General features: G+C 45.3%; 1 protein-coding gene across 11 annotated transcripts in view; it reads right to left on the bottom strand.

The window, feature by feature from the left end:
• CC2D2A (coiled-coil and C2 domain containing 2A) overlaps positions 1-23,079 on the bottom strand; it is a 133,916-nt gene that overhangs the window by 28,240 nt on the left and 82,597 nt on the right. For 9 of the 11 annotated variants that reach the window (XR_010409301.1, XM_064584295.1, XM_064584302.1 and 6 more), the window contains 11 exons: positions 20,733-20,880; positions 17,890-18,028; positions 15,310-15,513; positions 13,575-13,667; positions 12,601-12,692; positions 9,298-9,465; positions 6,501-6,606; positions 6,201-6,310; positions 4,861-5,032; positions 4,315-4,413; positions 1,071-1,247 (listed from right to left, as the gene is read on the bottom strand). Coding sequence is in view for 10 of the 11 variants with exons in the window: in XM_064584295.1 (XP_064440365.1) it covers positions 1,071-1,247; positions 4,315-4,413; positions 4,861-5,032; positions 6,201-6,310; positions 6,501-6,606; positions 9,298-9,465; positions 12,601-12,692; positions 13,575-13,667; positions 15,310-15,513; positions 17,890-18,028; positions 20,733-20,880 (1,508 nt within the window). In the remaining variant the exon portion in view is untranslated. The remainder of the gene's footprint in view (positions 1-1,070; positions 1,248-4,314; positions 4,414-4,860; positions 5,033-6,200; positions 6,311-6,500; positions 6,607-9,297; positions 9,466-12,600; positions 12,693-13,574; positions 13,668-15,309; positions 15,514-17,889; positions 18,029-20,732; positions 20,881-23,079) is intronic. The other 2 variants (XM_064584298.1, XM_064584300.1) reach the window with 1 other exon arrangement.

Here is a 23,079-nt window from a genome sequence, read left to right as displayed (position 1 = left end):
ATTTATTGAATATATAAGGTTTCGAGTCAGACAGACTTGTTAGCTCTGCATTTACTGTCTGGGTGAACTGGAAGGTTGAGCCTTGGTTTCCTCCTGTCTCAGTTGCAGACCCACCGTACAATACCACTGTGAGTATTAAGAGAGAACAGGTGTGGGTGCCTGGGTGGCTCAGTTGGTTAAGCGACTGCCGTCGGCTCAGGTCATGATCCTGGAGTCCCTGGATCAAGTCCTGCATCGGGCTCCCTGCTCTGCGGGGAGTCTGCTTCTCCCTCTGACCCTCCCCCCTCTCATGTGCTCTCTCTCTCTCTCATTCTGTCTCAAATAAATAAATAAAATCTTTAAAAAAAAAAAAAAGAGAGAGAGAGAACAGGTGTGCTGAGGACCGAGTAAGAACTCAGTACGTGGTGGCGGGTGTGATGGCATTAGTTTATGGTGTGAAGAGGTCATGATCAGTACTTTCCCCCCAGACCAGTGAGGGTGGTGCCCGTTAAGGCTGCATGAGCATGTTACATTAAGGAGGTGTCTCCTGGCTATAAGGGTTGGGAAACAGTTGCTAACAAAACTACGTTCTGGAAACTCTTTGTTGTAGAGCTGTTCAGAGTTAGAGCACTTGTGCAGATATTTGTTTCTGTCTGAAGGCACTGAAATGAGGTGACCCCTGGAGGTCTAGCCTTACGATCCTATAAATCGATTCAATGCGCAGCCCAACCAGGGACGTGAGGTCACAGGTGGAGGTGTATTTCAGCATGCTTGCCAATAAACATCAAGATAAAACAGCAGTCTGCTTTTTTTCTTCCATTAAGAAAATTCTTCTAAACCTGGCGCATGTTTATGTTTGTCTTGCTTGGCCTGAAAGTTTAAGTTGTGGATCAACCTAAGTATCGGCTCAATGGAAGTACCAATCTCCAATCACCCCTTCCTTCTGTCCAGACTCTAAGAGTGGTGAGTGGACAGTGTCAGGAGCCCTCTGCCTGCACCACGCAGTCTGCGTTTATAAAAGCACAGCCCAGCAAGCATAGTGGTGTCTCATCAGCATCAGACATGCGATGCTCAAGTGGGGGCAGGGTTACCTTTTCTTGAACAGACTCCCCGGGAACCAGCTGAGGCTCGATGGTAATGAACAGGGTGATGTAGGAGCCTTCACTCAGGCTTCGCACCGAGTCAAAACTCCGCTCGATAATCAGGTTTCGCTCCTTACTGTAGCCCAGAAGAACAGGGGGAATGTCTATTTTAAACGTCCCGTCAATCTGTGAAGAACATACGACTTGGTGAACATCCTGGTGGTTTTCCAGTGAAAGTTCAAAGGTAAGTGTCAGCCCCTCACCATCTGGTGAATCCAATAAAGACTGCTCGGACTGGCATTCAAGGCTCCCCCCTCTTTCTGGGCGTGTCTCCCTGAGCTCTCACGGGAAGGGCTCTCTACTTCCCTGCCTCTGCGAAGTTCTGCAGAGCGTCTCCCAGCTCTGCAGGTTGACCATGACAGCAGGTCACCTGGGTTCAAATCCTGGATCATACTCCGGGTGCCTCAGCTCGTGCATTTATAAAGAGACAATAACAGGACCTACTTGTAGGGTAGTTCCGGGTGCTGGATGAATAGATGTCAGACACCCAGAAAAATGCCTGGTGTATGCTCAGCGCTCAGTATGGATGGGCCAGCAGCCTTTCCGCCTTTTCTGGAATGCCCCAGAGTTTCATCCCCCCTTGCGGAGTATCAATCATTATTTCCAGGTTCGGGTCGGATGTCATCTCCTTCGTGAATTATTTTGTTATCTCCAGCAGCCTCACATAGAGTGTGTGTCTTCCGCTTGTTACCATGACCCACTCTGCCCCACTTTGTAGTCGTGTGCCTGTTCATCACTTTGTTCTGGAGACCTGATTTCTCTCTGTGAACAGATCTGCGTATCACCCCCGTTTCTACCACCCTTCTCCGGCGTAGAGCAGCGTTTTGTTTACACAGCAGGCGCTCAGGACCTGCGAGTCTAAGGCAGTATGAGCCACTTGTATGAAATGACCTGACTTCTGCAGAGGTTCCAAAAGACAGGACTTTCCACTCTTGTGTAGTCAACACAACAATAAGTTTATAAAAGACTGTTTAGTGCCACACAACTTTTCAGGGCCGGAATTTGAAATTCACACGCTTACAGAGAATCTGATTTTCATTTCGGTCTTCAGTGGCCTTTATGTCTCAGGAGAAATACAGAAAGAAGTTAAACTTTCAGTGACTGCGCCTTCTAGGGAGGAATTACGTGAGCTATTGTTTATTTTCCTCCTTACATCGGTGCTTTGCCCCAGAGCCTGCACTGGGGGGCAGGTGAGGGGTTCAGGGAAAAGGATATAGAAACAGACCGCCTGGGTGGCTCAGTCGTTAAGCGTCTGCCTTCAGCTCAGGTCATGATCCCAGGGTCCTGGGATCGAGTCCCGCATCGGGCTTCCTGCTCAGTGGGGAGTCTGCTTCTCCCTCCTCCACTCCCCCTGCTTGTGCTCTTTCTTTCTCTCACAAATAAATAAATAAAATCTTAAAAAAAAAAAAAAAAGGATACAGAAACAACGCCGTGAAACGTGCAGCTGAAACAGCCAGGCACATCTGATGTGGCAACTAGGCCGATGACCCAGAAAGGAGTGGGTGTTCTCTCCAGATAGCTGGAGTATCAGGATTTAAGACAGGGTTTCTCTGCCTGGGCACAGCTGGTCTTTGGGGCCTGAGGACTGCCTGTGGTGGGGGCTGTCCTGTGCACCGTGGGGTCTGCAGCATCCCCAGCCTCCACCCACAAGACACCACTAGCTCCCATTCCACTTGTGACAACCAGCAGTGTCTCCAGACCCTGCCCAATGTCCCCTGCGGGTGCATGGAAGAGCACGAGTTTGGGAGTCAGACGAAACTTTTAAATGACAAATGTAATAAAATCATTCTCAAAAGTAATACTGAAATGTATAAACCCCAACGTTGAATAGTTCTCTCCGTTTACCAGTCTCACTCCCCAGGGATACGCAATGTGAGCATTGTGGGAAGTGGGTAAAAGCTGAATCCCACTCTGCTGTAAGCTTTGGGATTTGAGTAGTGACTTCACATCTCTAGGCTCTGTCTCTTCATCTGTAAAATGGGGACAATAAAGCCGACTGGGTTGTTGTGAGGTTTAACTGAGGTGACATACAAACTAGCTAGTAATGGCATGTCATATAGTTACTCCTACTGTTATTAGTGGGTCAGGATTCGACTTGTTATGTGTGACTTCAAACCAGGACCTACAAATAGGGAAGCACACAGATTACGGCATGGTTCAAGGAAGAAATTTATAACAAAGCTATGGCAAAGAGCTCAAATTCCCTGTTTCTAGAGGCACTCAAGCAGAGTATGGACATGACCACAATACAGGAGATTAATTTATCAAGAAGGGATTGGGAGTAATTACCTCTGAGTACCCTTCCAAATGTGAAATTCAGCAATGCCAAATAACATGGCAGTTTTGTTTACAAACTCGTGTGCTCTTAAACAAAAAAAAATTTTTTTCATTTAAGATCTATTTAAAGAGGAAAATGTAAATTTTTTGGCCAGCCCATAACGGAAGCTTCACCTGGAGACTGTCCCGAGAATTGCAATTCCAATTATCCTTAAGCTTCCAACCCATCCAAGCCTGGGTCTTGCTGCAGACTGTGGCCCGGGAGACACCTGGTCTGGGTGGTCATCACGTGTAGGATTAAATCGCTCCCTCTGTGGCTGTGGGAGATTAGCTACAGGCTTGTGGCTCAAAGCCTCCCGTTGCCATGGATTTAATACCAGGGTATTAAAGCCATTGCAGAATCTTTCACTGTCCCAGATTAGAGCTACTAAGTCATTCAAGAGTTGTTAACCTAATGGGTCCCCTTAAGCAAAATCACTAAACTCTGAAGAAGGGTGTCTTAGTTGAACAGGTCTCCACTAACCGTTTCCCGTGTCTGAAATGGGGAGCACTCTAGAAGCATTAATAGAATGCACGTGATTAAATGGGCCGTCACTGTGCTGACTGTTCCCTTCAAGTTACTTTCAGGCATCCATCCACTCCACTTTGGTCGTTTTGACACGTTTCCGCTCCGTCTCACCATCTGCTTCACTTCTACTTAAATGTTAGAAAAATTCTCAGACTGGAACTGTCCTCCATTAACTCCTGACTCTAAGGCAGATGGATGTTTTACAAGCCACACAAATATGACCCAAGATCAATGGCTTTTTCTCTTGCTGACAGCGGCTCGCACATAGGTTCTCTCAGTGGGGAGGGTACGGGAGCAGTGGACGCAGCCGTTCGCGAGCCCCACGGAATTCGGACGTCGGATGCTTACCTTGGCTTGGAAGTAAATGGTGCTAAATGGGATTTTCACGCTTCCCAACCAGTGTCTCTCAATATGGGTGTGGATTCCCCTTCCTCTTTCACGGTCATCCTGCAGGGGGTGGGAAGTGGTAATTGTTGAGCAACGTGGGCCACTCATGTAATTAACCGGCCCCGGGAAAACGGCCGGGCTGTAGCCGGAAGCCCGCGGGGTAGGTTAGACAGACCTACGGCCCATTCTGGTTCAGACACTTCATCGTTTTGTGGCCCTGGGAAGGTCACTCAATCCCTTTGCACCTCAGTTTCCCCTTCACTAAACTGGAGATTTTACAATCTCCTTCACAGGGTTGTTCTAGAATTAAAACCACATATGTAACCCACCCAGTGCAGTTATCGAAAATCAAAAAGCTAGTTCTCTTCCTCCCTTCTCCCTTCCCTGCTCACACATGTCAGGTCTGAAACATGTCAAGCAGCACAAAGACAGAATGTGTTAGGGACTTACAGTGGGTAGAGGACGTGAACATGGGTGCAGACGCCTTCCTCCAAACTGTGAGCTTACCTCTAGGACGTCGTTCAGCACTTCATCAAAAATGTTAATGAACACATCGTCTCTCACTGACTGCAAACTGGTGGTGCTGTAATCCCCGTTGGGGGCCCTGCACATGGGCACATGTGACCAGGGACCATGACAAGGGGCAAGATAGAAACAATGAGCACTCAAATACCCAAATCTGAAAAATACTCAAATATGAGCATAGACATGAGGATTAAAAGCAGTGCTTTCATTTCAAATATTTACCTTTGTACTGAGACGCTTTAACATAATACCTATACTCAGGTGGAAGGGGCCCTAGACTGGAGGCTCCGTACAGACAGAAGCCCCGTCTGCTGGCTTGTCCTGCCGAGTCTCCCATCATCCCCTCAACCTGCATGGTGAGCTTTGCGAGGAGCCAGCTGGCCACAGCTGAGCTGGCTCGTGGACAGGCTACACTCAAGGGCTCCGGCTGACACTCATGCCGGTCAGTAAGCAGGTTTCCTAAGCAACTGGGCTTTAGAAGATGCGTCTCCAGCAGAGCACGCCCCAGTCTGAAACCTCCTGGTGTTATAAGGCTGCTGGAATGGTCCCTGCCTCCCACTCACTTTCCCACAGCTGACTAAGCAGAGCAGGGGTGAGTGAGGTTCATCTCCTGTAATATCACCTGCTCCGAGTCCAGCCCATACTGGGCTTTGCATGTATTTTGTTGAGCATCTGCCTTTATGTTTTCTCCTTCCATACACATAATGGTATGTGTCCCTCCCTTCTGACTGAACCAGCTCTAGTCCTTGCTCCGTCTCTAAGATACTAGGTGGCCTTATGCCAGTCACCTTCCATCTTTGGGTTTTCACTTCTTTTCTGTAAAAGTAGAGTGGTGCACTAGGTAATTTCTAAGGTTGTTTCAAGATCTGAAATAAGGAGTCTTTTAAATATCTAAAATCACTTAAAGTTTTAAATGCCTATGTAGTATTTCTGGTGAGGAAGAAAGCGTAATTATGGAAAGTAGGGAGTTACAGACTGGGGAGTTTACGTGAAGCTTCCAGAGTCGGGGAGACGAGGAACAACGGAAAGCTGTGTAGGGACTGTGGGGTCCAGGGAATGGGAGTCTTGGGGCTGCAGGATGCCAGAGCCTGGGGAGGCATGGAGGTGTCCCAACAGTGAACCCGAGTTTCAAAAGTGGGATGTTTTCCCATTTTACTCTCGACTGGAGTCAGTTGTGAGACCAGAGGAGCAGCGTGGGACTCGGGGTCAGACTCTTGATCTTGTCCTGGCTCACGCTACAGAAACTTTCACCCCCGAGGCCCCATTTTATTCACATTTCTTCAAAATATCCTACAGTTCCCTAAAGAGGAAAATACGCTCACCTAAAAGGAAGTTCCAGTTCTTCATTCCAGCTGGGGTTTGGTCCTTCAGCTGTAGTTGTGTGGCAAATCGTTCGTTGAAAAGAAACTTCTACAAAAGGACGTACTAAAACCTTCAAGAGAAGAGCAAGGTGTTAGAGTCCATAACGGCTCGTTGAATTATTTTGTTCTGGGCAGAGGTAGAATATGTTGACTAAGTAGTGTGTTTCCAAAGAAAATGAAGCATTAAAGAGACGATACAGTTTCTGGGCAGTTCTGAAGGGGCAAGGATCTAAGCTGACATGCAGCATCCAGGTACGTCACCTGGCCGAGGGGGTAGTCCGCGCTGCGGGTGGGGCTGTGTGTGGTCGGGGAAGCAGCACGCTTCTCGCTGAAAGTCTGTGACGATCTTGATGGCTGCTGGAATTTGCTAGGAGGGAGAAATGCAGGACAGAAATTAGATACTCAGCAAGATGGCTTCTCCAAAGAGGTATGGCTCTGGAGACAGTGTGTTGACACTTCGGAAAGCTTTTAGTATGCTCGGGTCATCTCCATGACCTAGTGAGTAATAGAGCCACCCCAACTCCCACCCCTAGCCCTGTATGTCTGGCTGGAACAGAGAAAAGTATCCTCCCCCCACTCCCAGGGGGTGCCTGAGTGAGGAATCTGTCTTTCCCCCCACAAATGAGAGCCTCAGTCCCTCTCAGGTGGCAGAATCCTGAACTTCCTGGCCAGCCTGCCCTGTCTCCACCCAGGTCCCCTCCCATTGCATTCCTTGTCTTTGACCTTGTATTCTCCAACAACTGTGAGCTACATATCCCATGTAAGACCCCTCTCTCCAGGCCTGCCAAGCCTCCCTGGGAAAGAGATCCTCACAGATTCCTAGCTTGAATTAGGATCTATGGGTCTTGCCTTCTTTCCCTTTTGGGATTCTTCTTTTTTTTTAAGAAAGAGAGCATGCACGTGAACCAGGGTTGTGGGGGGCGGGCAGTGGGTAAGGGTGGAGGTAGAGGAGAGGGGGGCAAAGGGAGAGGGAGAAAGAGAATCTTAAGCAGGCTCCACGTCCAGCATGGAGCCGGATGCTGGGCTCGATCTCACGACCCTGAGATCATGACCCGAGCCGAAATCAAGAGTTGGATGCTTAACTGACTAAGCCACCCAGATGCCCCATCCCTTTTGGGATTCTTAAAAAAAGAAATGAAGATCATCTCCAGAGAGTCTCTCCCAGATACCTCTCCCCTCCTCCTAACGACACGCCTGCATATTTACACTGAACTTTACAATTTACCAAGTATTTCATATTCATTACCGGCCAAAGTATAAATTGTCTCTTTCTACCAGACTGTCTTCCCTTTTCACAGATAAGGGTATCAGACAAGCCATGAGACAATAGAAGTGGAATATTTAACAAAACAGCTGCCAGAGAAACCCTTCTTCTCTCTGGAACACCACTGATTACAGTATTACAAAAACATCTGTGAAGCACCTACTATATTTGCGGCCTGTGTTAGACTCTGGGGCTGCAAAGATAAATCAAATGCACTAAAAGGGCCAGCAGACATGTAAACAAATAATCACAATCCAGTGGGAGGCACATTAGACCATAGGCATGGGCATGGGCCAGAAGAGTACAGAGAGGGAGATGAAAAATCCAATCTAATTGGATGCAAGGGTAGAGGGTGAAGATTTGGGCAGGCTTAATGCAAGCGTTGGTATCTGAGCTGTCTTAATGAGCCTACACGGAAATGTATAACACAGAGGATCAACCAAGCTTCCTTGTAATTTGAACGGAATGGTTTAACACTTAAAAAAAAATTCTATAGAGACCAAAATAAGAGAAACACCGATACGTTATTTTAAAAAACAGCTTTTCTCCCCACAGTTGAGCTTTGATGCAATCAAGGTGAAGGGGTTGGGCTATGGCTCGAGGAAGCAATGCTATGCACAGATTCAAGAGCTTAAATAGACATTTACTAGTAACCAAATGCTGGGAATAGTTGGTGATGATCAGATGTTCTGGAATGGGTGGAAGAGTTAGGCAGTAAAAAAAAAAAAGAAAGAAAAAAGAAAAAAAAAAGGTAAAATAATGGATGGGGGATAAATTTAAAAGGAAGATCCTAGAGAGGAGAGAAGATGCCAAAGTCCAGAACGGTGCTCTTCTGGGAATCAGATGGCACTGGGTGACCCTGGACAAGCCACCCACACATTTTCCCTTTTGTAAAATGGAGATATTAACAATAGTGAGAAGTAAGCAAAATAATCTGTATGAAAGAGCCTTAGCATAGTGCGGGGAAGTTGATGAATGGACAGGAAAGGTCAGCCTTCCTCATTACACGGGCAAGGGTACCAGCTGGTAGAAGTTTTGATTCTTGCTCTTTCTTTCTTTAATTCTTGCTCATCTCTGTTCTCTAAAGGGGGTAAGAGACTCAAGCTCACCCTACCCTGGTTGGGGGGTCCGCACTGCCCCAGTGTAGTGAAACGTAGTAGGCATCACTCATGTCTCAGAGCAGATAAAAGGGAAGTTACATTTTTATGCTCATAGTATGTGTGTTTAGAACCTAGGACATACACCATTTGGGTATCTGCCTAGCTCACACCCACTTCTCCGAGAACCGTTCCCCACCTTCAGGCCAGGGCCTGGGGACCCTGCCTCTCTGGCTGTAAGTGATTAGACCAGGGATCAACACCTGACCCAAGTTAGGACCTTCAGCTTTTCTCCTGAGAAGATGATACTTGGTGGATGGTACTGTGGCTGAAAGGACCACTTCCTTGACATGGAGATGAAGCAGACCCACAGAGGGAAGCAAGCAAGAGGGACAATGGGCCTCAGAAGAACCATCTCAATCTTTTACCATCCACTGTCCACCATGTAGTTCAGCTGTACCTCTTAACCTGAGTTCTCTGAGATATTCCCAATGAACCCCCTCCTTAGCCTAAATTGACTGAGTTGGTTCTATTACTTGCAACCAATAGTGTTTTGGCTTCAGTAAGAGCGCCGCTCACTCCTAGCCCCCATGATCAACCACTACGTTCAATGTGGGGGTGGACATGCTATAAAGAAGTGGACCACTTGCCTGGGACCCTGTACTCTCCATCCCAGGGCCATCTGGAGGGCTCTCACCTTGCTGTGGGCTTCCTCACGGGAATGTCATAAGCCCGGATGATGTTCACCAGCACCTTTATGTCTCCATCAGACAGGTTTTGGGCTGTCACCTTCTTCCGACCTTTTCTCCTTGGCCTTAGTGGTCGCTTTTGTTCTGCCAGCTTGAAAAGGCTTAGCCCCAGAATGCTATGATTACAGAACAGGATTAGGACTCTGAGGAAAGGAAAGGTCTGGAAAGCTGTGAGACAATTTCCCAAACTCTTCCCCAAGGGGCCCTCAAAGGCCCCTGAAAAACTCTTGTCTTTTTAAGGAGGGTGGAAATCATCAAAGAAATTCTCCCGAGATTGGGGAGATCCTCTGGTGTGGATCCTTACACTGATTTTAGTTGCTACTGATCAGAGGAAGAAAAGTGTGCTTGGGCCCCTCTTGCTTCCCGCCGCCTTGTGCTCTGCCTGCTCATCCCTCAAATGTGCGGGTGCTCTGCCTGCTCTCGCCTTTGCTCGGCCAGGCCAGTCCTGTGCATGGGTGCCCTCCCCACTTCCTCCTCGTCTGCCCCTTCAGGGCCGGTGTCTCCCTTCCCCAGGGCCCAGCCACGCCAGCTAGAAGGGGCGCTCCCTCTCCTGAGCACTGGAGCACACGTTAACCTGCTCCATTCACATGGTGATGTTCACAGCCTTCTTGGGCACTTCTGGGGGTACCTCGGCCTCTGGAGTTAGACAAAGCCGTGGGACTCCTGGCTCAGCTCTTTGACCTTGGGCACATTATCTCACCTCTTTGTCTCTGTTTCATCATCTGTAAAATGGGGATGATCATACCTACCTCTTGGGGTGAGGAAGAGGATAAAGGGAGGGGGTTGTGCAAAGCACCCTGGCACTGGTCTAGCACTGGGTGGATGCCCTAAAATGGCAGCTGTTGGAAAGATGAGGCTGGCATGATGGCAGTGATTCTGCAGGAGGAAGGGGTGGGCCAGGAGGATCCCTCTCCACTCTCCCTCTCACTGAGGTGAAATCCCGTAAACACTTCCAAGAGGATGGGAGCACGGGCAGTGGGTCATGGCGGGAGAAAGGGCCACGAAGCAGATCATTAAAGTCCAGCCCAGAGATTGGACAGAGGCACAGACGTGAGTCTGGATCTGCAGGTTGACGCCATGGGGCCAGACAGCGCGGGACAGAGCCGAGCGGCCTTCTTCCGAGGGCCATGTGCTGGCTGGGGAGGCTACGGCCCCCGACGGGCTTCCGCTTGCTCCCCTGCGGGTCTTCTATGGATCAAGCAGAGTGCTGGGTGCCTTACAGAGACCATTTCAAATCCTGACAAGGGCAACATTTACCCCATTTTTCACATGAAGAAACTGGGAGGCGACAGGATTTGCTGAAGTCTCCTCAGTAAGAGGGAGCTGGGGCTCTAACTCGGCTCACTCTGACTAAACAGCCAGCTTCTTCCTCTTTTGAAAATACCGACATATATTTATTTTTAACTCCCTTAAAACAAGAGCAGGCCCGTTACATATTAATATAATGGAAAGTTATGAAAAATAACTATCTTCCCCCCCCCAAAAAAGACTGTGAGGAGAGTGACATTGCAAATCTCTTTTTTCTGTGTGTGACTTGTTATCTGCATTTTACTATTTTTAGTTTATTTTTATTGAGACGTAATTGTCATATAACTGTGTAAATTTAAGACGTACAGTGTGTTGGTCTGATATATTTACATATTGGAGTATGGCTGCCAGTGAGGTGATAGCCAACACCTCTTAACTTCACAGAATTATCTTTTTTTTGTGGGGGGAGAACAATTAAGATCAAGGCGCTTAGTAACTTTGAAGTCTATGATCAGTACTGACTGTATTCACTTTGCTACGCCTGAGATCTCCAGAACTTATTTAATCACTAGTTGCAAGTTTGTATCCTCAAACAACATCTCCCCGATTTTCCCACCCCCTGGCCACTGGTAACCACCATTCTACTCTGTTTTTACGAGTTTGGCTTTTTTAGATTCCACATATAAGTGAGATCATACAGTATTTGTCTTTCTCTGTCTGATTTATCTCACTTAGCATAATGCCCTCAAGGTTCATGTTGTTGTAAATTAAGCCCATCTTATTAATCACTCTGCCAGGACACCCACCTAACCCAAACTTGGGGACCTCTGAGAGACACCTTTGCCAGAGGGTCCTAACATGGCACATCCCTTCTCATTGTCAAACCCCACCCCCCCCCCCCAGAGGTGGCTCTTCTCAGGAGACTTTGCCGCCCTGCCAGCAGTCAGCATGGAAACATCTTGGTGGTTGGGACCATTAAATACAGAAACATCTTAGTTTAATGCTAAGAACAAACCAAAATTAAAAGAAGAAAGAACATACCCTGAGCCTTCAGAACTTAATGCAGAAAGTAAAGCAGAAAAAGAAAAAGAAAGAAAAGAAATGGAAAAACAGCATGAAAAATCACCATCTATTCTAAAGTATAATTTTCATGACTGAAAAAATACATTCAGTGACTGGACTCTGGGCCTGGGATAAAGAGGGAGGTTTGCACGAGTGGCTGTGGGTGCAGCCTCCCTCCTGGATATGGATGGAGGCCAAGCCAAAGAAAGGGGTTGTCATGATAGACATTTTTTTGTCTCCTTCCCAACTTGGTGGTGGAGAGAAAGTACATGCATAGGAAATAGACTTTTTAGGAGACCAAGAGATTTAATCACAGAACAGGTCGGGAAGTCAATGCACTGCACGGGACCACCAATATGAAAGTTATTTTTCATCTTTTATGCCTCCACTTTGAGTTGAGATAATTATTGGATTATTCTAGGTAACAGGGAGACAATCAAGCAAATGCAATTGAATCCCAACTTCTATGTAAATATTCATTTTCCCTACTCCCCCTGCCCCCTCACCAACCACACAGCAGCTCTCAGCCTCCCCCCACCCCCTGGAGCCCCAGTGCTTATTCTGAGCCCCCCCTCTGCCCCGTGTGTGGGGGGGAGTGAGGGACAGACTGGAAGGGGGAGGTAGAAAGCAGGAGGGAAATGCTGTCAGACTTCATCTGATTGCAGCGGGGAACCGGCAAAGGCCTGTGGAGCTGACTTGGGCACAGTGGGACATGAGATGGTGTGTACTGGGCGTGATAGAGAGCATCTCGTGTGACTTTTTCAACAAAACCCCCAACTAATGTAACCATGAGGTGTTAATCAGGTTTTACCAGTTCCCAGCATTACTGGGGGCTCAAATGCGGACCATACAAGGATAAACATCTTTTATGTATGTGAAAATTTTAACATAGTACAATAAAAAGAATATTTATAAGAAACAAAAGATTTGTTTGCTTTTACCTGATATTGGGAACTTCTTCTTCTACGATCAAGTCCGAAAGAAGAAAATGATGTTTTGCAATCAGGAAACGATTTATCACTGATTCTCTAACCTGAGGACAGACAAGTGTTTTATTTAAAATCTCCCCAGTACACAGACTTCACAGCTCACTCCCTTGACTCCTTCGAGTTTTCACCTTGCCAGGTGACACCTCAGTGCATCCGCCTAGCGCACCTGCACTTTTCTCCCTGGTGCTGACCTCTTCCTATAGAAATCAACCCGCTTTGCTCACTAACATAAGCTCCCTAAGGCAGAGGGTTCTGTTTCGTTCACTGCTATATTCGTGGGTCCTGGGAAGGTTCCTGGTGGATGATAGTGAAATTTTGCTGAATGAATGAACAATTGGCAAAAATAGGACCAATCGTCAGATTCTTAACTTCTTCCTCTATTCAGACTGACTTATTTTCCAATTATTCCTTAAATAGAGGACCTCTTAAATGTCATAAATTGTTGTTTTTTTTTATAAGGAGCCCTCGGGGTAGATCATTTGGGTGGGAAAAATGTACTCTAGTGACTATAGCATTTCCTACAAGTTAAATTTATTAAAAGAAGGAAGGGCAAAAGGATATTTCAAGTTTTTCATGCATCAGGGCAGTTAGTATGTAGTTTATAAAATTTTTTCATTACAAAGGTGATATGATGCAAACATTCAAATATGAGAAAAATCACGACTTAGAAATTGTGTCCCTTGTAATCATGCCCCCCTCAAGATAACCACTGATAATATACTGAGATACATCCTAGTGTTCCATATGTTCAAAAGATGAAGACAGCTGTTAATTTTGTATCTGTAATTATGAGCAAATAAGTCTGGAGAGGTTAAGTGACGTTTCAGTATCCCATAGAGGACTTCGAAGAATAGGCACCACCCTCCCCCGTGTGAGGGTGCTGGTTATTTCCCCCTCTGAGGACTCTGTAAAATGGTTTTCCTTACCTGCTGGAGGTACTTGGCGACTATGGCCCTATGGGTATCTATGTGGTCCTTGGTATCAATTACATTTCTGTCTCGTAAACGTTTCTCATAGTCCTAAAATTAAAAAGGAATAATTTTATGACTGTAAATTACTGGTACTCCCCCATGCGAGACTAGAGAATTTATCTTGAGATTAGAGAATTTGTCACATGTGGTTTAAGTAATAAATTATGGTTCTAAATATTTCTTCCACCTTCCTCTTCATTTTTGGTCCAAGATTGATCTTCGATGCAGTATGCAGGTTTTGGAACCAGTTGGTTGAACTGGCTTATAAGTAGAAGATAATTCTGTAGAGCAATTACAACTTAAGCTCTTTATGCAGGAAGAAAGAGGCCACAGAGATAACAGAGAGACTCACTATAGCTCAAGATGCTAAGCTCACCCAAGCAACTCAGACAAAGCCTCTGCTCACATTTTTGTCTTTTCTATTTTAAGTGGAGCAATTACAAAAATAGTAAATAGCATCTGGCCGCAGCTGATGTGGGTCACCTACTTGGAGGAGAGTAGAGGGTGCGTGAGCTTTGTCTTCTTAGGCTGCTGACTTTGCTCTCTCTATCGGTAAAATCCCCCGTGGGCCCAGGAAGCTGCCATGTTCTGCTTCAGTCCTTTGTTGGTCACAGCTGAATACCCCGGGTGTCTCCTAACCCAGCCTGGGAAACTCAAGCAATCTGTTCCCAAGATTTCTTTTTTTCTTTCTCTCTTTCTTCCTTTTTTTTTTTTTTTTAGATTTATCTATTTATTTTAGAGAGAGAGTATGCCTGAGAGTGTGGGGGTGGGGGGAAGGGGAAGAAGAAGGAGAGAATTCTCGAGCAGACTCCCTGCTCAGCACAACCCAACTCCGGCCGGATCCCCAGACCCTGAGATCATGACCTGAGCCGAAACCAAGACCCAGATGCTTAACCGACCGAGCCACCCAGGTGCCCCTGTAGCTGTTCCCAAGATTTTTAAACTTGGGACAAGATGGAGAAAAGTCCTGGCAGTGTTTAGGTTCTGGATCCAGGGGTCATTGAGGCACAGATGAACTCCCGCCATTCATGCCTCTTTAGATATTTAACCCTATTTTGGCATTTCATCATCCAATAAACTCTCCTTAGTGCCTGAAGTAGCTTAAATTGGCTTTTTATCACTCACCATCACAAATCCAAACTAATACAAAGAAGAACCAAGTAACCAAAAATATTCTAATGGCTCTTCATTTACCTCATCAAACACTAACTTGCCTGTCTGGCTTTCACTGGCCTGCTGTCCCTGCCCCCCCAAAACACACCCCTATTGCCTGTAGCTCCTCAAAGGCTCCCCACCTGCGGGCCCCCTCCTCCTGTGGGCCCTGCCCACCCAGGGCGACTGAGACCCCAGCAGCTCCCCTCAGCGCTTAACCAAGCGTTGTGCTTGGTAAATACTTAATGGGTTAAACTGGCACTGAATTCCTGACAGGAACAGCATGGCAGGATAATTTCCCATAGTAACACTTAAGATACTTTTCAACCCTAATTTTTCTTAGTTTATACGTCATATTGGGCAAAGAGATTATTTAAACATTAAGTTTAAGAAAAATAATGGAAAGGTTAAGTGTTATAAACGAGAAACCACTATGGCTATTGAGAACATGACAGCAAGAAAACACACACATAATAGTATACCGAATGGTACGGCGGTATTTTATTATGGTATTAACTCCTCCATGGCAATTTCTTACCTGGAATACTTTTTCCATAATTTCTCGGTCATATGCTGGAATTTGCTTATAATTTCGGAATTCTGGCACCTCTTGGCTTCTAAGACAAAGAAGCCTGAATCGTTTGGATCTATTCAATTCCTCATCTGAAACAAAGTTAAATTCTTGCTGCAGCTGTTCCAGGCGAAAGAAATCAGGGACATAGGATTCACCGCTGGTAGCAACCTACAGAAAACAAGAGATACAACTTTATTTTTTTTTATTTTTTTAAAAGATTTTATTTATTTATTTGAGACAGAGAGAATGAGAGAGAGAGAGCACATGAGAGGGGGGAGGGTCAGAGGGAGAAGCAGACTCCCTGCCGAGCAGGGAGCCCGATGCGGAACTCGATCTCGGGACTCCAGGATCATGACCTGAGCCAAAGGCAGTCGCTTAACCAACTGAGCCACCCAGGCGCCCGAGATACAACTTTAGTTGGCAGGCGGATTGCATCTGAAGAAACCCAGCTTTTGGGTTTCTTTTGGGAATGGAAGCTGAATAGTTGTGGACTGAGACTTGAAACATCCCGCATTTCATTGAAGGGCAAAATGCGCTAAAATATAACAGTAATAAGGCAGATGCTATTCTATTCCTGTACTAGCTATAAAAAGTACTGCAAATCATTTTCATTTTTTGGCATGCCTGCTCCCCTCATAGGTGTTATGCAAATCTACAGCCTGAAAAGTGAGAGATTTGTATCAGTGTATTAGTAGGTGCCTGTTGGAGATAGGATTCTTATATACACACTGTATGTGAAATCTAATATATGTATTTAAAATATATTTAAGATATATTGCATATTAAAATACTTAAAAATAACTTAATATAACTTTAAAAATATATTTAACAAAATATTTTGAAATATTAAAAGAAATACATTTATGCACACATGTAGATCAGGTCTCAGAATCAGCTGATCGGCTTCCCTGGCTCCAGGGCCATGCTCTTCTGTCTCTGAACAGCACCTCATGGCCTTGGTCAGTGAGTAGAGAGAGCCAGAGATCGTTCTGAGCGCCAACCTCCCTACACGGGCACTGAAAGGACGGTTTCAGGGTACCACTGAGAGGCTGAGCAGGTGGGCTGCACTCTGCCCAGGTGTCTGCTTGCCCCTCTGCTGGGGGTTTGGTCAGTGGCACCCTCCTCCTCGCAGAAGGAAAGCCAGGGAGCAAAGATTTGCTGGGGCTTTGCACTGGGAAAGGTGATCCTGCTGTGAAAATCCATTAAAAAGAGACTAGTCAGGAAGGCATCCCTGTGTTCTGTCCTTCTATGGGAAGACAAATAGTTTAAAAGAAAAACATGGAGGTGACACTTGTATTATATTACCACTGACTTAAAGATAGTAATGGAGGGCGCCTGGGTGGCTCAGTCGTTAAGCGTCTGCCTTCAGCTCAGGTCATGATCCCGGGGTCCTGGGATCGAGCCCCGCATCGGGCTCCCTGCTCAGCTTCCTATTTCTCCCTATGTCTTTCCTCCCCACTCATGCTCGCTTGCTCTCTCTTGCAAAAATAAATAAATAAAATCTTAAAAAAAAAAGATAGTAATCGAAACATGATTTGAAAACTCTACATGGAATAGACTATGCTCTAGGTAATATGGCCTATTCTTTCCAATATTTTTTTTAGTCACACTAAGAAGTATCATGTTGGAAGGAGAGCTTATAAAGATAAAAATAAAAATAAACCAAAGCTTGCTTTGAGACTTATCTTAGAAATTTAAGGACAGAAATGAACATGTTATTCTGGTTACAGTTCCCCTGCTGATGAACTCACACGAATGAACTTGATCACAGAATGTGTTGCTGTGGTCACTTTCCAGATCATCTACTTGTTTATTATGTTTTTGTGGGAATTATGAACTTGGGTGTAAAAACAATTGTATTTGCCACCAAGAGAAATCATTTACTGACTAATGTTCCATTTTATTTATAAAGTCACTGAAGAAAGAATTTTGAATGTTATGACAGGCAAAAGCAATTTGTCTCAGACATACTTAAATGAATCCTAAATGATAATCTAATTAACCATCAAACAGGAAAACAAACATAACCACCATTTCTGAAAACACTCCTACCAGCCGTTCCAGGTGTGATGGACCGAGCACGTGCTCTGAAATCAGATCGACTTGGACCCGAGTCCTCACCAGTCGTGTGAGCTCGAGCAATGACTCTGAGCGGCTGCACGCAGGTTCCTCTCCATAGGAGGGGCCAAGTAAGACCTCTCTTTAGGGTTTTGCAGAAGTTAGAGATAAGAGTAACACCACCACCACAGTAACAACTATTATTGATTGCACACCGACTGTGTGCCCAGCTAAGTGTGGAAATGCAGCAGTGCATATCCTCATGGACACACTGTGATGGCGTCAGAGTGCCTAGAAAGCATGAGCCAGACAGGGGCAGAGCCTGACCTTAAACCAGTCGTTCAACCCAGCCCTCATGTTCTTAAACGCTATCGCACTGGAGAATACCGTGTGAAAGAAAATGTGTGTGAAGGGCTGAGCCATTTCTATTATGATCACTCCAACTCGAGAAATGGGGGCGTGCACACAGTTCTCCTGCCACATTACCGAGATTAGCTGCATCAGAGGGGCATTGTTGGGGTCGTTCGGGTCGAGCTTGGACTCCGCCGCCCACTTGGCCAACTTTTTCAAGTCTGTCAGTCCGGATGTGCCAATAGATGAGATGGCATCTGCCCTCTTCAAAGCACTGGAAAAAAAGTGAATGCCATGAGATGGATGTGTTCACGGGGCAGTTTGCCTTAGGCCCACAAAATCCCAGGAACAGCACTGCTTAAGGAGGCTCTTGCTTTCTATGTGAGAAAATCTGATGATAAGAAAGGAGTTGTGCCATTTTTCTTTACTTGATGACTGCTATTAAGTATGTTATAGGGATAATAGAGAAGGGTGATTGGGGGGAGAAAATACTTGCAATCCATAAGTCTGATAAGGAGTTAAGGTTTAAAATATACAGGGAATCATAGCTCAATAGCAGTAACGCAAAATCTAATGAAAAAATGGGCAGAGCTGGGCGCCTGGGTGGCTCAGTTGGTTAAGCGACTGCCTTCGGCTCAGGTCATGATCCTGGAGTCCCGGGATCGAGTCCCGCATTGGGCTCCTTGCTCAGCGAGGAGTCTGCTTCTCCCTCTGACCCTCCCCCCCTCGTGCTCTCTCTCTCATTCTCTCTCTCTCAAATAAATAAATAAAATCTTTAAAAAAAAAAAATGGGCAGAGGACCACAAGAGACATTTTTCCAAAGAAGACATACAGATGGCCAGTGGGGACATGAAAAGGTACTCAACATCACTCCCCACCAGGGAGACACAAATCAAACCGACACTTGTTAGAATGGCCATCATCAAAAAGACACGAGATACCAAGTGTTGGTGAGGATGTGGAGAAAAGGGAACCTCGTGCACTGTTGGCAGGAATGTAAATTGGTGCAAACACTGGAGGTTCCTCAAGAAATTAAAAGTAGAACTGCTGTATGATTCAGTAATTCCACTTCCGGGTATATATCTGAAGGACACAAAATCACTATCCTGAAGAGGTACCTGCACCCCCATGTTTATTACAGCATTATTTATAATAGCCAAGACATGGAAACAACTTAACTGTCCATCCGTGGAAGAAGGGATAAAGAAAATGTGGCATGTATACATAATAGAATATTACCCAGCCGTAAAAAAGGAGGCATCCTGCCATTTGCAACAACATGGATGGAGCGTGAGGGCATTATGCTAAGTGAAAGCAGTCACACAGAGCAAGGCAGATATTGTAGGATTTCACTTATATATGGAATTTTAAAAAAACAAAACTTGTAGAAACAGAGAACAGATTGGTAGTTGCCAGAGGTGGGGTTAGGGAGGGGGATGGGTGAAGGAGGTCAAAAGGTCCAAAGTTCCAGTCATACGATAAATAAGTCTGGGAGATCTAATGTACAGCATGGCGATCACAGTTAACAATACTGTATTTTACATTTTAAAGGTCCTGAGAGAGTAGATCTGAAAAGTTCTCATGGCAAGGAAAACAAAATTTGTCACTATGTGTGGTGACGGATATAAAGTAGACTTATTTGGGTGATTAATCCACACTATATACCTTAATCAAATCATTATGGTGTACACCTTAAACTTATACGATGTTCTGTGTCAGTTCCATCTCAATAAAACAAACAAACAAAATGAAGTATGATGTGGCGCCCATCCCTAGAGTCCCAGGATCCAGGCCAGATCTGCCTCGTGCCTCGCTCCCCACACAACTGGGGACTTAAATGCACAACTGATTTAAGCACCAACTTTGGACACGCCTGAGTTGCCAGGAGGCCCGGGGTTGTTGGCAACAGTGAGTTGGGGCTTCGTTAGTAGCACTGCATTTTTCGTTACTCGCGCTGGGCTTGACCCCCTCTCCTGAGGAGTTGGAGCTTTCATCCCTGGTGCGGAACTCAGTGGCTGATACATCTGTCATCTGAGGGAATGAATGGAGGTCTTCATTGTCATCTTTTTAGGAGGTACTATTTTGGATACATCTGTCATGCTTATACTCCAAGGCCTCCGCGGGATACATCTGTCATGCTTATACTCCAAGTATACATCTGTCATGCTTATACTCCAAGGCCTCCGCGGGACGTGGCTACTGGACTCCTGACTGCAAAAGCACAGAGCAGCATTCCCTGTGCTTGTCCCAGGGACACAGGCATCAGAATCGGGGCAGAGAGGACATAAAGGGAACAAAACGAGCCCCACTCTGTTTTCACTCATGTCATAAATGACAGCCTGTGAATTGGAAAGTGTCTTCTTGATGATCAGGGTAAATCCTTTAGTTTTAGAGTGGAGGCACCTGAGGCCTAGAAGGTTAAAAGATCAACTCAAGGCACAACTGTTGGGGCAGGACGGAAGCAAGAATTGAGCCTGGCTCCCGTAGTCCAGGCTGCCTGGGCAGGCACCAGCCACAAGGAGGCGGGACCAGCTTAGGGGGGAAATGGGGGAGGTCCAGAGTGCCTTTTCTTCTGCTCTGGTAGGAACCTAAGGAGCTAGCAATCAAGGAAGAGATCTGACCGTGGGGACTTTTATAATAATCAGAAGGTTCTACAACCATCCTCATTCACACTGAGGACCACGTATACACGTGCTGTGTACTTCCCCCGTCTATAAAATGGGGACAGGAATCCTTCACAGAGTTACTGGAGAGATTAAGTAAGGCGAAGTGCTTTTTGCTGTTTCTGACACTGCTGAACATCTAATATTTATTAGGCTATTAATATTTTAATTCTTACCTCAAGAACAATAAAAAGACCCTGAAAATACTGGCACATGAGAATAAAAGGAAAGAATGTGATATTGCAGGCTTCCCCCTCCCGTGTCATGAATGCAAACGCTGACATTACTCATGCATTTATTCTAGACACACAATACCTTCTAAATCCGATGTTCTGCTGTGACAGTGGGGGAATTAAAGGGATCCCGTTTTCTCCAATGGCCCAAGCCACACCGTTGGACACCTTCCCCGAGGTCATTAGAATCAGTTGATTACTACCGTCCGCTTCAAATGAGAAGGGCACTCCTAGGGAAACACCAGATTACACAGACGTTGTTGAGGAAAAGGGAGCGAGCCCAGCCCTGGTAGGAAAGCAGACAGTCAAATGGGATGGAGGGGCTTTAGGGCTGGCAGGATGGAACATAATTCCGATCAGCATCCCTGAACTTCTTCAGGCAATGACGCTCAGCATTAGCCACTTGGTTCTAGCTCTGACAGCAGTGTGTAGACCTTACAGAATGAATGAGGCACTGTGGAGTGGGACATCTGTGTGCCTATTCTGGTTCTGCCACTTAACAGCTGTGTGACCACAAACAGATTGCTTAACTTCTCTAAGCCTTCGTTTCTTTATGTATAAAATAGGGATAAAAATAGTACCTCCTAAAAAGATGACAGTGAAGACCTCCATTCATTCACTCAGTCAATAGATACGCATTTGAGTCCCTCCTTCATGCCAGGCACTATTTTAGGGACTGCAGATTGCAGTAAAGAAGCAGAACTGATGAAAATCCCTGTTCTCAAGGAGTTTATATTCCAGCAAGGGAGGCAGGCAATAAATAAGAGAAATAAGAGGAACGTGTGAGTTTTACTATTAGATGTTGGGGGGTTGACCTATTTTTATTGATTTTGAGGGGGGATCTCTGTGCCTCCTGGATTTTGATGCTTGTTTCCTTCCCCAAATTAAGGAGGTTCTCTGCTATAATTTGTTCCAATATACCTTCTGCCCCCCTCTCTCTTTCTTCTTCTGGGATCCCAATTATTCTAATGTTGTTTCACTTTATGGTATCACTTATCTCTCTAATCTCCCTTTGTGATCCAGTAGTTGTTTATCTTTTTCTCAGCTTCTTTATTCTCCATCATTTGGTCTCCTATATCACTAATTCTCTCTTCTGCCTCATTTATCCTGGCAGTTAGAACCTCCATTTTTTATTGCACCTCATTAATAGCCTTTTTGATTTCTACTTGGTTAGATTTTAGTTCTTTTACTTCAGAAAGGGATTCTCTAGTATCTTCTATGCTTTTTTCAAGCTCAGCTAGTCTCTTTATCATTGTTATTTTGAATTCTAGTTCCAACATCTTACTAATGACTGTACTGATTAGGTCCCTGGCAGTTGGTACTGCCTCTTGTACTTTTTGAGTTTTTCCACCTTGTCATTTTGTCCAGAGGAGAATAGATGAATGAGAGAACAAAATGCTAAGAAAATGCTAAAACGGTAACAACAACCCTAGAAAAATACACACTAAACAAATCAGAAGAGACCCGAAACTGGGGGGAAAAGAAAGGAAAAAAAAATATGATTAGTCTGGTGAACAGAACAGAGCCACACAATAGATTTTGGGTGTATTTTGGTCTGTTAGAAGAAATTGTCTCCCAAAATTTTAAAGAAAGAAAAACTTATAATATACACAAAAATAAGGGTAAATACAATGAAGGGATGAAATATGACTGTGAAGATGAAAATTAAAAAAGATTTTAAAAAAGGAATTGGTAAGAAGTTGGTGGGAATGCAAGCTGGTGCAGCCACTCCAGAAAACAGTATGGAGGTTCCTCAAAAAGTTGAAAATAGAGCTACCCTATGACCTAGCAATTGCACTACTGGGTATTTACCCCAAAGATACAAATGTAGTGATCTGAAGGGGCACATGCACCCCAATGTTTATAGCAGCAATGTCCACAATAGCCAAACTATGGAAAGAGCCTAGATGTCCATCAACAGATGAATGGATAAAGAAGAAGTGGTATATATATACAATGGAATATTATGCAGCCATCAAAAAATGAAATCTTGCCTTTGCAATGATGTGGATGGAACTAGAGGGTATTATGCTAAGCGAATTAAATCAATCAGAGAAAGACAAGTATCATATGACCTCACTGATATGAGGAATTTGAGAAACAAGACCGAGGATCATAGGGAGAGAGAGGGAAAAATGAAACAAGACAAAACTGGAGAGGGAGACAAACCATAGGAGACTCTTAATCTCAGGAAACAAACTGAGGGTTGCTGGAGTGGAGGGGGGTGGGAGGGATGGGGTGGCTGGGTGATGGACATTGGGGAGGGTATGTGCTATGGTGAGTGCTGTGAACTGTGTAAGACTGATGAATCACAGACCTGTACCCCTGAAACAAGGGTTATTATATGTTAATAAAAAAATAAAATAAATAAATAAAAAAGAGGAACATGTGGTACGTTAGAGAGGGATAGATGTGGAGGAGAAACCATA

This window comes from Mirounga angustirostris, unplaced genomic scaffold, assembly GCF_029215605.1.
Source record: "Mirounga angustirostris isolate CCGP_5_RB_7025 unplaced genomic scaffold, mMirAng1.0.hap1 SCAF_2, whole genome shotgun sequence".
NCBI lineage: Eukaryota > Metazoa > Chordata > Mammalia > Carnivora > Phocidae > Mirounga > Mirounga angustirostris.
This window is presented reverse-complemented; position numbering and strand designations above follow the sequence as displayed.